We start from the raw sequence: 17,055 nt of genomic DNA, 5'->3' as shown, positions 1-17,055 counted from the left end.
TAATCCCAGCTACTTGGGAGACTGAGGCAGGAGAATCGCTTGAACTCAGGAGGCGGAGGTTGCAGTGAGCCAAGAGTATGCCATTGCACTCCAGCCTGGGCAACAGAGCGAAACTCCATCTCAAAAAAAAAAAGCAAGGTGTGTTTAGGAGATAATATCAAGGGACATTTCGTTACCTCCATTTTAACTGGGAGGTAAGGAAAGGCTTGAGGAAGTGACCTTGGACTGAGACTTGAGAAATATGAGTGAGATATCTGGGCACATAATCAAAGAGAGAACATTCCAAGCAGGAGGAATAACATTTGTAGGCCCTTCTGTGGAAAAAAAGAAAGCTTGACACATCATGGGTAGAGAAGAGGGAGGAAGTGCAGTCATTAGAGCTTTGCAGCCCATGTTAAAGAGCTTAGATTTTATTTCAAGGTCAATGGAAACATATTGAAATTTTTTAAGAGAAGCATGTTATGTTTTATATTTTTAAAAGCACACTCTGGCTGCTGATTGGCAGATAGATTAGAAAGATTCAAGAGCAGAAGTGGGAAGACTACTTAAGGAGCAATTGTGGTAGTCTGGGAAACAAATGTTCGTGGCTCAGAACAGGGTGGTAGCAGCCAGAACTGGAGAAAGGCTCCATGTTGCTCATCAGTAACCTGCTCTATCATCATGTGCTATCAGCTAGCATGTTGCTTAGCACACAGAAGTCACTAAATAAATATTTGTTGCCAGGCATAGTGACCCATGCCTGTAATTCCAGCACTTTGGGAGGCCAACGTGGGATGATTGCTTGACCTCAGTTCTAGGCAAGCCTGGGCAACATAGTAAAACTCTGTCTCTACAGAAAATATAAAAATTAGCTGGGTGTGGTGGCACATGCCTGTAGTCCCAGCTACTAGGGAGGCTAAGGTATGAGAATCACTTGAGACTGGGAGGTCAAGGCTGCAGTGAGCCACGATCATGCCACTGCACTCCAGCCTAGGTGGAAGAGCAAGATCCTGTCTCCAAAAAAATTTTGAGTAATTAATAAAATCATTTATTGTATGTGGCACACTTCTAAGGACTCTTTCATTTGCATGACCCCAAGTGCTCAGTTTAGTTGATAATCTGAGGGACATGCCTTGCCAGCTCCTCCTCACAGGCTGATCACTGTGATATTTACCATGTTTTAGCTCCTGAATACACAGAGCTAGTTACACAAATAACTTAGTCTATTTAAAATTATGCACATTACTGATACACAGAAAAACATTGTGCCCCACAGCACAGTTTCTCTGAGAGGAAGCTTCTTTGAAGCAGAAATCAGAAATGTGCAGCCACCACTGAAAACAGAATGGGATTCCATCACAGAAATGCTTATTGGGGCCATCCTCTAACATCTAAAAGATTCCAGTTGAGTAGACTACTCATATTCACTACTGGAATATAAGACACATTCTCATTGCCTGAAGGTTCTGTCTTCCTCTCTTTAGTTTGGGTTCCCATGAAGGCAGGGCTTGAGACAAGGACTCGAATGCCCATTTATTCAGGAGATGATCTCAGGAAGCAGGACTGAAAGAACCCTGTGAGTGAGACAGAATAGGAGGAAATTACAATATAAAGTGTTGTAAAGGTTGATGCTATCAGCACTGGGAGCTCCAGAAAAGAGTAAAAAATTCCTCCTCTAATTGTCCATTTGAAAGATGAGAGACTGGAACCTTAATCCTCAAGCTCTTGTCTAGCATTATTAAGGGTTTTTCTGGGATTGCTAACTTGCCCTGTGTATTCCCAGGCTGTGCTTCCTAGTCAAGTGAGCTCTTGAAAAGCGCCTGAGGCAGAATGTCAAAAGGCATGCGGAGTGTCTGAGCAGTGCAAGGGAGCTCTAAGTTAACATACAACTGTTCACCACAGCTACAGCGAAAGCCAGAGGTGTGCCAAAGTGATGTGAGTGCATTTCAGAGGCATCTGCTGTATCCTCCCATCAATGTGCTGGATTTCACTGTTCCCAACCTGTAAACTGGGGATAAATATAACACCTATCCTAGAGTTATTACACATATTTAAATTCAAAGAGCACAGCCAGCTGTACACCAAAGTTTTTTTGTTATCCGAAGTTTTTAGACATGTAGAATTCAATGGCAGTCATACACCATGGCAAAGGCTGCTAGTTACCCACTCAAACATTTGCTCTCCTTCCTCCTCCTAAACAAACTGTGAAGTCATTTGATGTAGCACACTGCCACTCAACTAGAGGATATAGTGTCCTTGGCAGCCAGGTATAGTCATGTGACTAAGTTCTTGACACAAACATTTAACTGGAAGTGCTCTGCAGTACTTACAGAAAGTCTTCTTTAAGGCAAAGTAGAATGCTCTTCTTCCTCTTCCTCTACTGTCCAGAACAAGCTCTTGGTAGTTGGAGTTCTAGGAGCCACCTTGGATATGAAGAAAATGGCCCCATTAAGGATGGCCAAGTGGTAATTTGGAAGGAGATTGGGTCCCCACTGACATTATACAACTGCCTTAGCTGCCTTGGGCTATCTCCAGACTCCTGAGACAAATTCTATCTTGTATTAAGGTGTCTTGTTTGGGGGGTTTTCTACAGATGAAGCTCAGTGACGGTGGTGAGCTGAATAATAGCCATCCATACCAGGTCCTCATTCCTGGAACCTATGAATGTTGCCTTAAATGGCAAAGTTCTTGTAGGTGTGACTAAATTAAAGGTCCTAAGATAAGGAATTATCCTGGATTATCTGGGTGGGTCCTAAATGCCATCACAAATGCCCTCATGAGAGAGAGGCCAGGGAGATTGGACAGAGAAGGTGATATGAAGAGAGCAGAGGCTGGAGTGATGTTGCTACTAGGGAATGCTGGCAGTCACCAACAGCTTAAAGAAAGACCAGGTTCCACCCTAGAGCCTTCTGAGGGAGTGTGGCTTTGCTGACAAACCATTTCTGCCCAGGGAAACTGTTTTCAGATTTCTAGCCTCTAGAACTGTGAGAACAGATTTCTGTTGTTAAGAAGCCAAAGAAAACTAATACATTAATCATAACTGATTCAGGGACAGTTACTCAATTAGAGGGGGCTTCCTGACAGTGGCACTGGGGTAAGGGCAGAGGGAGCTAACTACTCAGTAGTGAAGTCCTGAAGAAAGGAAACAAACCTCACTCAGCTATCCCTACACCTCAAAGCTGACGTGAGGGAGTCTCACTTGGACCTCAGTGGAGCCAGATCTCTGGTTCAGGCACATGACATGAAGACACCCATTTCAGACGGTGTTGAGAGATACAAAGCCAATTAAGTAGGGAACCAGATCCTCTGCATACTGGAGGCATGCTACCTCCTTCAAGACAGCTCTGCTGGGACAGTCTGTACTGGACATGTCTTATGATTCCATCTCAACCTATAGTTTCCTCTCTGATGCCAATTTCCCACCTCCCATTGTGTGAAGCCAAGCACAGCCTCCCCAACTTGACTTGATCCTAATATTCTCCTCCACCCCAAAGGAGCATATCGGTTTCTTCCAACAGTCTCTTGTTACCAAGACACAGCGTCACATACTTTACATACAACCTCTATAGGGCCATAGCGTGCAACAGTTAGAACACAAGTTCTGAAACCAGACAGCCTGGGTTTGAATACCTACTCCACTACTGCATCCTTGGGCAACCTAATTAATGATTCCTCAACTGTAATATGGAGCTAATTATAGCATGCTCTTCATAAAGTGATCATACTGAGTAAATGTGTGATTAGTGTGTCATATGTTAAGTGCCAAAAAAATGTACTGCTGTTATCATTTACTACAGGGTAGCTGGGCTGATGCAGCACCATTTGAAGCAGCCCCTGACCACCATTACTTTAAACAGTTTTTTTTCTGGGTGGCTTTTAGATTTTCTGCCTCCAAAATGATCCCCCTTGAAATAACCCAAATGCCCACCAACAGTAAGCAATAAATTGTGGTATATTCATGTAATGAAATACTACATAGCAATGAGAATGAATCTGTACTGATTATTCCATTGACACAAAAGAACAAAATAATTTCTGGTGACAGAAGTCAGGGTAGAGGTTCCATAAGAACCGTAATAAGGTACAGGGAGACTCGCAAGGTGCTATGTTCTATTTCTTTATCTTGGTGATTATAAGGCTATGTTCTTTGAAAAAACTCAAGTTGTACAACCATGACTCACGGTTTTTTTGTTTTTTTAGAGGGAGTCTCGCTCTTTCACCAGGCTGGAGTGCAGTGATGCAATCTCAGCTCACTGCAACCTCCACCTCCGGGGTTCAAGTGATTCTCCTGCCTCAGCCTCTCAAGTAGCTGGGACTACAGGCGTGCGCCACCACACCCAGCTAATTTTTGTATTTTTAGTAGAGACAGGGTTTCACCACGTTGGCCAGGATGGTCTCAATCTCTTGACCTTGTTAATTGCCCGCCTCAGCCTCCCAAAATGCTAGGATTACAGGCGTGAGCTGCCGCGCCCAGCCAACTCATGCATTTTTATGTTTGTGCTAGATTTCAATTAAAAAGCATTTACTTAATTCCCCAAGTCTGTCATTCATTGTTCAACCAAAGCACAGGATACAACTGCTCATTCATCTGCTGGCAAGTATGAAAGAGGTGGTGAAGCCACCCAATTGTTAGACTCAGTAAGCCATTAAGTCTGAAATTGGGTAAAAAGATTCCAACACTGGCTGGCAGCAGGAGGGCACATGGGAGAAAAAGAAGTGTGCAGATTATGATTATCTCCAAAGAAAAGGGCCAGCTCTGTTTTCCTAGTGAGATATCTCTACAGTGTCTTATGACTAAGAACCATAGCATTTCCTTGGCTCCCTAGCCAGGTCAAAGGCCAAAGCGAGCATGCTGTCCTAGGAATTAAAATGGCAAATGCCAAGCTACAATAGCCTGGCATTTCCCAGTTTAATGCCTAGAGTAGCATTCATTCCAAATAAAAAACTGAATAAGCAGAAAATAAAAGCTTTAAGAGTGAAAGCCTTTAGTTTCCTAGTTAAGACTTTCCTTGAGAACAGATTCACCGGTGCAGATATAATTTTGTTATATGAGATTTTTGTTACAGAGCTCAAGTTGTTAGAACTTCTATTTACTTGTGGTGTCTAATACAACCTGGGCTCTCCAGTGTCACAGTGGGCTTCTCAATCTCATTACAATTACGGGGTTTAGGAGCCGCCATGGCTATTACTAAAGACTTTCCTACGTAACATATGCACAAAACATTTCTCCATCCGTTCGGGTATGTTATTCCTGAAGCCTTTTCAAATAAGTCTTCAGGGATAACGTGTTGAAGACTAACAACACCGTTTAAGTCAAAATTCTGTTCCAAGGGAAGAACAGTCAACTCGAATGTGCCAAAGCCAAAAACGGCCAAACAAAAATGGAATTTATTGGCTACTGCAATTCAAAACCCATTTGTATTTTTTGGTTCAGTCATGGTCTGATGTGGCTGTTCAAACACTACCTTCAGTCCTTAACTGCTCTCCAATTCTCAGATGCCTTTTTTACTGTGTTGACTTCATTCTCAGCCTCTGTGAGAATCTAGTTCTTCTCAGCGTTAAAACCAATTGGGGTGGGGAAGGAGAGTATTTCTTCTGATTAGCTCTTGCAGTCCTGGAACTCTAATTAGAATATCTTTGGTCATATACTAACATGTGAATCAGTAAATGTGGCTTGAGGGATAATCAGAGGCTGAGCCAGGCCTGTGTCACACATTCCATTCCTGAGTAGAAGACAGAATCCACTCAGTACATTTCACTGGAGTGTACTATTACCAGTAAAAGGGGGTAAAAAATTCCGGGAGGCCAAAACGACAAACATCCAGCACAGGCTTCTCTCCAGAGTGCACATGCTCAAGATAACCTAGCTGGGAAGAAGTCCTAAAGGCCTTCTCATACTTGCTACACCCATAGGGTTTCTCTCCAGTATGGATTCTTTGATGCTGATGAAGGTTTCTTTTGCTAGTGAAGGTTTTTCCACACTCATCACATACATAGGAAGATTCCTGAATATGAATTCTCAGATGCCTTTTTAATTGTCCCTGGGCACTGAAGGCTTTTCCACAATCTACACAGTCAAAGGACTTCTCCTCACTGTGAATTCTCTGGTGCCGAGTTAGTTTTGTATGACAACTGAAGGCTTGTCTACATACTTTACAAGAATAAGGCTTTTCCCCTGTGTGAATATGCTGATGTTGGCTTAGATGGGAAATCCTTCCAAAGCTTTTGCCACACTCATTACACTCATAGGGTTTCTTTCCAGTGTGGATTTTCTGATGCCGAAGTAGGGGTGAATTGCCAACAAAAGCTTTGCCACACTCGTTACACTCATAGGGTTTCTCCCCAGTGTGGATTCTATGATGTATAACAAACTCAGAACTACTGGTAAAACTATTTCCACACTCTATACAGTAATAGGGTCTGTCCCCACTGTGGATTCTCTGATGCCTGATCAGATTTGCATTATCATTAAAGGCTCGCCCACACTTCTCACACTGATAGGGTTTCTCTCCAGTGTGAATCCTCTGGTGCCGAATAAATGAAGAATTGCCATTAAAGGCTTTTCCACACTCTTTACACACAAAGGGTTTCTCCCTAGAATGGATTCTATGGTGTCTAAGATAGTAAGAAAAATAGCTGAAGGATTTCCCACACTCCTCACATATGAAAGGTTTCCTTGCACAGTGGATTCTTGGAAACTTTCCTCGGATGTTTTTTACTGTGGGGATGTCCTGGTACTTCTCCACATCACATGTTTCTGGGAAGTCAGTTCTCTGAGGGACACTCTTCAGCTGCCCATGTGACATCATCCCATCTCTTTCTTCAGAAATGTTCTGGGTTAATGTGGACTCGCTGTCAGTGTTGGTCTCAGCATCTGACGTTAACAGAGAGAAAACACAAACAATGCCACCTGAAAACTATACTAGATAGAGCACTGAAAATTACAAGGCTTTAAAACAGATCATTTCAACTTTCACATCAGTACCTGGAACTCATCTGCAGGTTAATCAAGTTCATCCTATGAGTGTGAGTTAAAGGAGTAAGGGAACTCCAAAGGAGAATGCTGGGAGAGGAGTAATCTGAGATGGAAGTAAAGGTGGTAACCAAGAGTCTGAAAAAGAATCATCACCAGAGAAAGGAGTGTGAGAACAGACCACCACGTTCTCAATTGTCTTGATGATTCTTTTTCAGATTCTTAGAATAAGAGACTGAAGTGCTGCCCCAGCTTTATCACTTTCCATTTACTTATTCTCTGCAGACCAACTGCACTGAAACGCCTGTCTCTGCCTTCAACCTCACTATTTGCTCCTGGTGGCACCCATCTGACCACTTGACTGTCTACTTTCTCTTCCTTCTCTCACTGAAATTAAATATACCTTAATGGTTAAGATTCAGCCCTCCTTTTTTTCTCCCTGGGGGTCATTTCAGCCCAGCTGTGTTAAAGTACCCTTTCAGACCTGCCTTTTATCTCAGACTCTCCACCCACCTTCTCAATGGCCTGCTCTAGTCATCCACTTGCCTATTCTAAAGGAACCTCCCATCCTGTGCTCAGTTCTGAATTCCTTTGAATTAAAAAAAAAAAACTCCTCTCATGCCCTGACTTCCCAGTGTTATCTGACTCAGCTCTCCCCGTTTATGGCCAACCTTTGGGAAGACCTGGTCCATTTTACCTTCACATTGTCTATCCTATTCCTAATAGCACTTAAAACTTTTCTTTTTAGCTTTTTACATCTGTCTCCATAACTTGTATCTTCCAGAACTTCTTAAACAAAGTTCAGTACATAGCAAGTTGCTCAAAAACTGCTCCTGAATAAATCCATCCCAACCAAGGAAGACCACTGAGGTAGGCAATGTTGCAGCTAGGAAAGGGGCAACGGATTCAAGGATTGTTGACGAGACGTACTGAGTGGTTAAAAGTTAGTAAGAGTTAAGATTGGTGGGAAAGGTTTCATATTTTAGCTATTAGGTGAAATCATCTATTATATTTAAATCCTGCCCAGCATGGTTCACTTTTAAATACAGTGCTCCATAAAACTCTATAGTTGTTGGTTCTAAACCTGCCTCACCTACCTTTACAGATGTTTTTGGTCCCCTCTGCCAGGGGATCATCCTGTGCTTCCAGGCCCCAAGCCATGTCCCCTCCCTCGAGGAGTGAGATCAGTGCAGGTTTGGGAACTAGGTACCCTGAAAAGAGGAAGAAAATGGTACTTTTCAGCCCTGTATCTGGTGTTTCAAAAGAAGGAAAACCCTAGGAGTCTCAGTAAGAATAAGACCCAGAGAACAAGAGTTCTTGACTGGGGAAGGCCAAAGAGATTCTGATCAAGAGGAAACTGAGCATTTGTGACTTCTTCCTAAAAAACAATCAAGAAACATTAAGTTAGTGAGATCTGCAAGGCATGAGCAAACACAGGGAAGAAGTCACATTCTTGCCCAGACAACAAACACTACTTATTCCTTTCTGGGCAGAGCCCCTTGGAAGAAAAATCATACTCCTACCAGGGGACAGTAATTCCCTACACTGGGAGACCAAAGTGACTCAAGACCTCTCCCTACCCAGCAATCTTTGAAGTTGGTCACTGAGCCTCAGCCCTGTAGTCTCTCAGTGGAGGACACAAGAGTCAACTTCTCCTCTCCACACCACACCCATCACCCAGTCTGTAAAAGAAGGAAGAAAACTGAAAAGTACAGATCTGAGTCCTAGGAGGAAAATGGTCTTACCCATAGCAGTCAGGTTCCCATAATTCTCCAACATCACACTTCTGTACAGGGCCCTCTGAGCAGGAGAAAGGCCAGTCCATTCTGTCTTAGTGAAGTGCACAGCCACATCCTCGAAGGTCACCGTCTCCTAAAACAACAGGTTCCTGCTACCCCAGAGCCAATCCTCTGGCTACGGGCCAGAATATGGGGCAGAGAGGGCAGGTAGGGAGTTGAGGGAAGGTCCTGTGAGGGATGCGTAATGAGAAAAGGTGAAAAGAACTGGATGTTAGACCACTATATGACTATTTCTACAAGCAAAAATCTGGAACTTCTCTCACCAGCAGAAGAGCTTCCATTAGGATACAAAATTTACTGTCATAAAATGTGATTTAACATTTTTATACCCTAAGAAAGAAGTTTCTTATTAGTTAACCTTCCTATGGCAAAATCTTTGATTTAGTAAATATTTTCAGTTTTTTGGTGTTGCACCTACAAGTGAACAATTTGCTTCAAATGGTATCTCAGGACTTATGCGTTCCTATTAGATACTCCCTACTCTCAGCCAATCCATCTCTTCCCCACATGTGCTCACCCTGCCCCAATCCTTATGCCCATGAAACAAGAACAGAATCATGGTTTGCACTGATTGGCCTGTCTCATTCAACTCCCATATGATTCTTGATAAAGGGCTGTGCTGCCTGTGCCCAACAGCATCCTGCAGAGGGAGCTGAGCGTCTCCTGGTACAATCCATGCTGCTCCTTGATGGGTTTTCCCAGAAAATGATGCTTCTAGAATTAAATGGCTGCTGCTGGGTAGCTCTTTCAGCTCCTTATCTTTATACCTCAAGACAATCTGTAATAGCTTCTGCCAACCAAGATTCATGCATCTTGGGGTTTCAGTTTTAGTTTTTGTTATTTTTCTCCTTTTTTGTTTTTTGTTCTTTTTTGACAGTGTCTTGCTCTGTCACCCAGGTTGGAGTGCCGTGGCACAATCTCAGCTCACCTCTGGCTCAGATGAGACTCCCACCTCAACCTCCTGAGTAGCTGGAACTGTAGGTGCACACCACCATGCCTGGCTACTGTTTGTATTTTCTGTAGAGACACGATTTTGCCATCTTCCTCAGGCTGGTCTTGAACTCCTGGGCTCAAGGGTTCCGTCTGCGTTAGCCTCCCAAAGTGTAATCCCAAAGTGCCGGGATTACAGGTATGAGCCACCATGCCCAGTGCCTCATGCTTTTTCAATAGATACTCTTTTCCCTCCCTGCTGGCCTCAACTCTACCTTTCCACAAAGTCCTGGCATCTGGTTTAGAGCCTCTAGCCACTCCTCAGATGTGGGTATTAAACTTCATTACCAGGGTGCTCAGGGAATATACTCCCACCTTCCAATGCCTCAACTGATTTTGCACATCTCCACATCCCCCTCACCCCAGCACTGCCTCAGACTCTCTGGATGACCCAATACACTGGCTCATCATGCAACACCAAACTTATCTTCCCCCAAATGGCTCCCATTCTAATTTATATAAACTAAGTGGCATAGTGAGTGACAGTATTTTTCCCTCTCTGTTAATAACACCAATTTCAGCCCACTCTCTAATGCTGGAACTTGAGATTAATCCTAGACATTCAAAGCCCCATCATCACTAACTGCTGATAGTTAATACTCAAGTCCTGCCAATTTTATCACCTACATATTTCTGGAATCTGACTCTTCCTCACCATGGTACAATCAGCATACTAGGTCAACAGCTGGGGACACTTTAGCTCCACTTCCAGGCTGGTCCCACAGTGAATCTATCCTCTGCCCAGCTGACAGCCTGACCCCATCAACTCCTGAAGGAACCTCTTGAATGAATTGCCACAAACTAGAACAGTGGTATTCAGGGTATGGTCTCAGCCTCCCAAGTAGCTGGGATTATAGGCATGTGCCACCACACCTGGTGCATTTTTGTAAATTTAGTAGACACAGGGTTTCATCATGTTGCCCAAGCTAGTCTCAAATTCCTGGCTTCAAATGATCCACCCACCTCGGCCTCCCAAAGTGCTGAGATTACAGGCATGAGCCACCGCACCCAGCCAAGTCATGCTTTTAATAACTACACTAAATTCTTTCCAACAGTAATCCTAACAGAAATGCTTTTAGAACTTGGCAAAATGATTTTAAGGTTAATATAAAAGAATAGACAAGAATGGCCAAGAAAAATCAAGTAGTCTTCCTTTACTCGGATCTGGGGCAGGCATCTTTTTTGTTCATTGCCCCATTCAAGGGCCCAGTGATAACCAGAAACTGACTACCCAAAAGATTCTGAAGGGCCACCTCAACACACTAAAACACTGGGTTTATAGTTTTTACTATATCATTCCCTATGGACACTTTATATTCTTGTAGCTGGTGCATCACTTGGGAACTTGTTAGGCAAATTCTTGGGCCCCATTGTGAGAGCAGTCCTCACTGCAGTGAGTCTTCCAGGTAATTCAGATGTACACTGAAGTTTGAGAACCCTGTATTGGAGGATAAAATCCACACTCAGGAAAATGAGGTGTATCAGTTGACAAGGTAATGGGAAGGTACACAACTATACATAGAGAATCTATCTAGGAAGCTCTGCAAACAAAATCCCAGAGAAGGAATGACAAACTCTCAATGTAATAGAAAAGATGGCCCAAGTGAAAGAGGGAGAAGAAAAAACAAGACTTCGTGTCTCTGTAGAAATGGTATTTGGATGAACACAGTCAATGATTACACAGCAATTTAGAAACTGATTAATCAGGACTACAATATAGTGTGATGTCAGAGACTTGTGGAAAAACCAGAAGAGGGTAGGAACTCCAAGGAAGCTGATGTATCAGTGAGACAGTCACATAGAGAAAACTGAAGGATGTGAGAAATACGAGATTGGGACTTGGGATATGGTTAATGGGTACTAAGTTACTAGATAAATAAGTGCCAGGAGGAAAGAAATGACCAAGCATCAACTCCGGCTCAAAAAGTTAAATATAATTCAGGAAATCAAGTCCCCTGTCCCATAAATGTAATGTACTTATGTGCATTTACAAATGAATCCAGTTAAGATGCAAAGCAGTCAATGACTTGCTCAAGGCTACCACGCTTCTGAGGCCTAATGAAATCCCTAACTCCAGGTGTCCTGTCCTAGTGTAGACTTTCTGATCACAGCCCACTGCCTCGCTTAGGCAGCAGTAGTGACCTCAAGGATATATGTTACCTGATTCTGAAGCCCAAACTTCCTTCTTTGTTTTGGAGGACAAATGAGATAGGCCCCCTTTCTTGTCTTCTTCCTGCTGTCCCTCCCCTCCTACTTTCCAAGAACCTTGTGCCCTTGCTGATCTTGATCACTTCCATCCTGTCCTCGATCCCTACGTCACCAGCCTGGGTCCCTCATTCTCAGAATTCCCTCTGCAGGAGGACAGCTACTGAACCTGGGGATTCTCCAGCCCAGGAGAAATTCTCAGTATTCAGGAGGCTGTACTTCGGCTTTCCAGGTAACTCTCTCCTGTTTCCATCTTCACTGGCCCTAGCTCTTTCCCCAGCACCCAGTCCTACCTCTTTCCCCAGCACCCAGTTGAGGGAATCAACAGGGGTCTTCTTATTGTTTTGGCTTTAAGACTTGCCAGGATCACTGTTATCTACCGACTCCCACCCCTCACTACTTTCAAATCAGAATTCCATAAAGCTGACCTCAGGGATCCACAGCTCACCTGGCATTGAGCTTTCAGAGGTATGGCTGCCATCACCTGGACTCCCTCTTAGGAGGCAAAGGCTGAGGGAAGAAACATAGAGAACCAACAGTGAGCTCAGCCCAGTAAAAGGCTTTCTTTAATACAATAAATTTGCCAATAACAAGCAGCAATCACTTACTAAATGCTCACTGGATAAGTGGTGTATACATACGTACTTTTTAGTCCACACCATACCATGAGGCTTTTAATTCTGAGGAAACAGATTTTGAAAGAATAAATAACTTATCCTAGGACACCAGAGCCTGTCCTCACCAATACCAAGCTAAATGAAGAGCAAAACAAGCAAAAGACACCAGTAAACTCAGAGCAAAACTTAACAAGAGGAATCCCAAACCTTTATTTTTAAATATCAACTTTACTGAGAACATAAAAGTTTAAAAAATAGGAAGTGTCATGTTTTTGGGTGGAAAATGCTATTATTTAGTCCTCACAACAATTTTTCAAACGTTTAATTTTTCCCAAATGAGAAGGCTAAGAGAAAAATTTCTTCTACCAAGACACTCAGCCAGCGAATGGATGACTTAGATCCCACACTAGATCTGCCCGGCTTCAAAGGTCATGTTTTAGTTTTTTTGTTTTTTGAGACAGAGTCTACCTCTGTCACCTGGGCTAGAGTGCAGTGGCACAATCGCAGCTCACTGCAACCACTGCCTCCCAGGTTCAAGCAATTCTCCTACCTCAGCCTCCCAAGTAGCTGGGATTATAGGCATGCATCACCACACCTGGCACATTTTCATAAAGTTAGTAGAGACGGGGTTTCATCATGTTGTCCAGGCTAAGTCTCAAACTCCTGGCCTCAAGTGATCCACCCACACTGGCATCCCAAAGTGCTTGGGATTACAGGCATGATCCACCGCACCTGGCCAAGTCATGCTTTTAATAACTACACTAAATTCGTTCCAATAGTAATCCTAACATGAATGCTTTTAGAACTTGGCAAAATGATTTAAGGTTAATATAAAAGAATAAACAAGTATTGGCCAAGAAAATTCATGAAAAAGTCCCAGAGTAAGTCTTCCTTTTCTTGGACCTGGGGCATGCATCTTTTTAGTTCACTGCCCCATTCAAGGGCCCGGTAATAACCAGAAACTAACTACCAAAGGATCCTGAAGGGCCACTTCAACACACTAAAACATCTGGATTATTGGTTTAACTATATCATCCCCTACAGACACTTTGTATTCTTTTTAAACAGCAATATTCTATAAAAAGCCAGCATCTTCCCTACAGGGACTTGATGCATGATGCAGTTTTCTGCCAGCCTCATCTTGTGCCACCTTTCTCTTTTCTCTGAGTTTAGCTACAATGGCCACCTTTCAGTTTCCTCTATGCTAACTCAGGACCTTCATATCTACTGTTTGTTCTGTATGAACTACTCTTCTCCAACCTCAGAACCACTGTAACTGAGATTCTCTACCTGTCATACTCTCCAGTAATATAGCCACCCTTCACCTTCAGATCATGATCTGTCTCTACAGGCCACGTCTGGTGTCCCTATTAAGCACTCCACTCATACCATATTCCTTTTCCTATATACCACTTATCCCAGTTTGAAATTATACACTGGTTTGTGCTTTCTTCATTCAACAAACATTTATCACATACCTATTTCATGCCTGGTCACATGTGACACAAGAGATGAAGTAGAGAGAGAAGGGGCACGATCCTGTCCCTTGAGGAGCTTTGTCTAAAGGAAAAACATACATTAACCAAGACTTTGTCTAAAGGAAAAACATACATTAACCAAGACTTTCTCAAATAATTTTTTTTTTTTAGACGGAGTTTCACTCTTGTTACCCAGGCTGGAGTGCAATGGCACGATCTCGGCTCACCTCAACCTCTGCCTCCTGGGTTCAAGCAATTCTCCTGCCTCAGTCTCCCGAGTAGCTGGGACTACAGGCATGTGCCACCATGCCCAGCTAACTTTTGTATTTTTAGTAGAGACAGGGTTTCACCATGTTGACCAGGATGGTCTTGATCTCTTGACCTCGTGATCCACGGCCTCCCAAAGTGCTGAGATTATAGGCGTGAGCCACCGCGCCCAGCCTCAAATAACTTTTAAGTTCACAACTTTGATCACTGCCAGGGGAAACTAACCTTGATGGGAAAGCTTAAGAATATAAATTAACTAAGGTATAAAGGAAATCTTTACAAAAGTAGCAGCATATGCAAAAGCTATGTTCTAGTAGTGAATCGTTAAGAAGACTGTGGTAGCACAGTCAAGGGGGAGTGTGCTCCTAGATGATGCTGAATAAGTCACAAGGGACAAAACCATGCTTTGTGCAGGTCAAGAACTTGGTCTTCGATCTACATGCACTAAGTCACGGGCAGGTGGAGTGAAATGACCAGAGGTGATTGATACATGCCTTTCCCATTGGGCTGAAAGCTCCCTGGGGGCGGAGTCCACGCCCTGTCAGATTGATGGCTGCATCTCCGGAATCTAGAGCAGCAAGTGGCACTTAGTTGCTCAGTAAGCAGCTGTGGCCCAATATGCAGATGAGGTCTCGGCTGTGTCAAGAGCACAAGCGTCCTTTCCATCCAGCCGCCTATATCCACAGTCTCCATTACCCAAGGTTCCGACGCGGGCGTTGGGGAGCGAAGGCACCCAAGGGAGAGCGTGACGGGTCCGCGAGCAGCCTTCGCTCCCCGGACCCGGAGGGGCCACCCTGACTCCCTCCACTGCGGCAGCAGGGACGAAGCTGACAGCCTTCTCTACAGCTGAAGTGCCTGCGCCTAGCAACGACTCCTGGGCGACAAACCACAACACTCACCTTGGGAAAAACGGAAAATGCTACGTCAACGGAAGTGTGTCATTACGTCGGCCTTGCGCCCAGCATCGCGAGCTTCCTCTCTAGGATGCCGGAGCGCTCTTCTCAGTGGTTCTACTCCCAGGAGGAGGTTAACCCCGAGGGATCCTTAGAGACCTTGAGTAGGAAATAAAGTATATCATTGTTTTCGCTAATCCCTAACCGAAATTTAGCATTTTCTTCTGTTATATGTTGGCAACAAACTACAGTAGTATCAGCTATACCTGTGACTGTCACCGATAGAAATCACAGATATTTTCATATCACATTACAATTTATGCAGCTCTCAGAATACCGCTATTCTCGTCACCAGTTTGAAATTATCCTTGTTGTTATTTGGGCCCACCTTTAAGTCTCATTATTTCATTTCATCACGTTGGGAAAGATGCAGTTATATTTCTGTATCACAAATTCTAAAAAACTTTTAATTGTATTTTAATTGGTTTTGAAAGTGTCATCAGATTGCCAAAGGGTCATTGGACAAAAAAAGCTATCCTCCTTAGAGGTAAACACTCAGACACATTAAGAAAGAGCAGGTCTGAGGAGGGATATATTAAGTAACTATTTAGGAAGTGAAAATGGTGAACATTTTAAAAAATAATTGAATATGAGGCAGCTAGAGCATCTATGATAGCCAGGAATTTTGGATGATCTAACAGCTGAGATCAGGTATTGAAGAAGAGGAGCTGGTTTCAGAAAAGAAGGTGAAATAATTTAGTTTTAGAAACACTGAACACTCACACATACCGCTTTATTAACATTTAATTCACACACCATGCTATTCATCCATGTAGAGTATAAACGTAAATAGGTTTTAGTGTGTTCACAGACTTGTGCAAGCATCACCACAGTCAATTTCAGGACATTGTCATCTCCCCAAAGGATATCTCATAACCATCAGCAGCCACTCTCCTTTTCCCTGTGGTAAGCAGAATAGTGTTTTTTCCCCTCAAAGATGTCTATGTCCCGATCTCTAGAATCTGTGAGTATGTTAGGTTACATGACAAAGGGAAAATGAGGTTGCAGGTGGAATTAAGATTGCTAGTCAGATGACTTTAAGATTACCTTGGGTCTGGGAGCAGTGGTTCACATCTGTAATCCCAGCACTGTGGGATGCCCAAGTGGGCAAATCATTTGAGCCTGGGAGTTTGGACAAGCCTGGGCAACATGACAAAACCCTGTCTCTACCAAAAAATATCCCAAAAAGGAACAAAAATTGGCCAGGTGTGGGCACAGGCCCATAGTCCCAGCTACTAGCTGAGTTGGGAGGATCACTTGGGCCTGGGAGATCAAGGCTACAGTGAGTCTGGATTGAGCGACTGCACTTCGGCCTGGGCAACAAAGTGAGACCCTGTCTTAGAGGAGGGTGGGGAAGGTTAACATGGGGAGAAATGCCAGATATAGTATGCATCTAAAGTAAAATAAATAAATTTTTTAAATTATCATCTTGGATTATTCAGATGGGCCCAGTGTCATCATAAGAGTTCTTGAACATGCAAGAGGGAATTGAAAGAGAATCACAGAGATGAGTGCACAAAAAGGACTTAGCCCAACTTCACTGGCTTTGAAAATGGAAGAAGAGGCCAAGGGTCAAGGACAGTGAGTGGCCTCCAGAGAATAAAAAAGGCAAGGAAACAGATTCTTTCCTTAGTCTAAATCCTGAATTTATATAAATGAGACCCACTTTGGATTTCTGACCTCCAAAACTGTAAGATAAATTAGTGTTGTTTTAAGCCACTACTCACGGTAATTTGTTGCAGCAGCAATAGAAAATTAATACACATAGAAGTATACACACTCTCTTCTTCCCCC

At 43.4% G+C, this 17,055-nt stretch overlaps 1 protein-coding gene across 24 annotated transcripts; it reads right to left on the bottom strand.

The window, feature by feature from the left end:
* Positions 1-374: 374 nt before the first annotated feature.
* Positions 375-15,234, bottom strand: ZNF19 (zinc finger protein 19). Of its 24 annotated transcripts, none has more exons than XR_013530138.1 (9): positions 14,803-15,234; positions 14,042-14,123; positions 12,592-12,626; positions 12,395-12,456; positions 8,698-8,919; positions 8,050-8,163; positions 5,445-6,853; positions 2,310-2,402; positions 375-1,553 (listed from the first exon to the last, which is right to left on the bottom strand). XR_013530138.1 is itself a non-coding variant. In XM_078357670.1 (7 exons), exons 5-7 carry the CDS (start codon positions 8,729-8,731, stop codon positions 5,751-5,753), a joined length of 1,251 nt encoding a protein of 416 aa, XP_078213796.1. In that variant the 5' UTR covers positions 8,732-8,919; positions 12,395-12,456; positions 12,555-12,626; positions 14,042-14,123; positions 14,803-15,234; the 3' UTR covers positions 5,331-5,750. The 24 variants fall into 24 exon arrangements, 16 of the variants coding, with proteins under 16 accessions (XP_078213796.1, XP_078213800.1, XP_054104694.2 ...); XR_013530134.1 differs by having other exon boundaries at positions 8,698-8,824; XR_013530136.1 differs by having other exon boundaries at positions 12,555-12,626; positions 15,208-15,234.
* Positions 15,235-17,055: the final 1,821 nt, after the last annotated feature.

This window comes from Callithrix jacchus, chromosome 20 (genome assembly GCF_049354715.1).
Source record: "Callithrix jacchus isolate 240 chromosome 20, calJac240_pri, whole genome shotgun sequence".
NCBI classification, from domain to species: Eukaryota; Metazoa; Chordata; class Mammalia; order Primates; family Cebidae; genus Callithrix; species Callithrix jacchus.
This window is presented reverse-complemented; position numbering and strand designations above follow the sequence as displayed.

What these genes read in the sequence shown, in the direction of transcription:
- ZNF19 (XM_054248719.2), bottom strand. Translation starts at nt 12,427, where the DNA reads ATGGCAGCCATACCTCTGAAAGCTCAATGCCAG. An exon ending in CTCTGAAAGCTCAATGCCAG is followed by an intron (nt 8,825 to 12,394) that starts GTGAGCTGTGGA and finishes CTGTTGTTTTAG; the next exon opens with GAGACGGTGACCTTCGAGGA. An exon ending in TGGGAACCTGACTGCTATGG is followed by an intron (nt 8,164 to 8,697) that starts GTAAGACCATTT and finishes TCCTCTTTTCAG; the next exon opens with GGTACCTAGTTCCCAAACCT.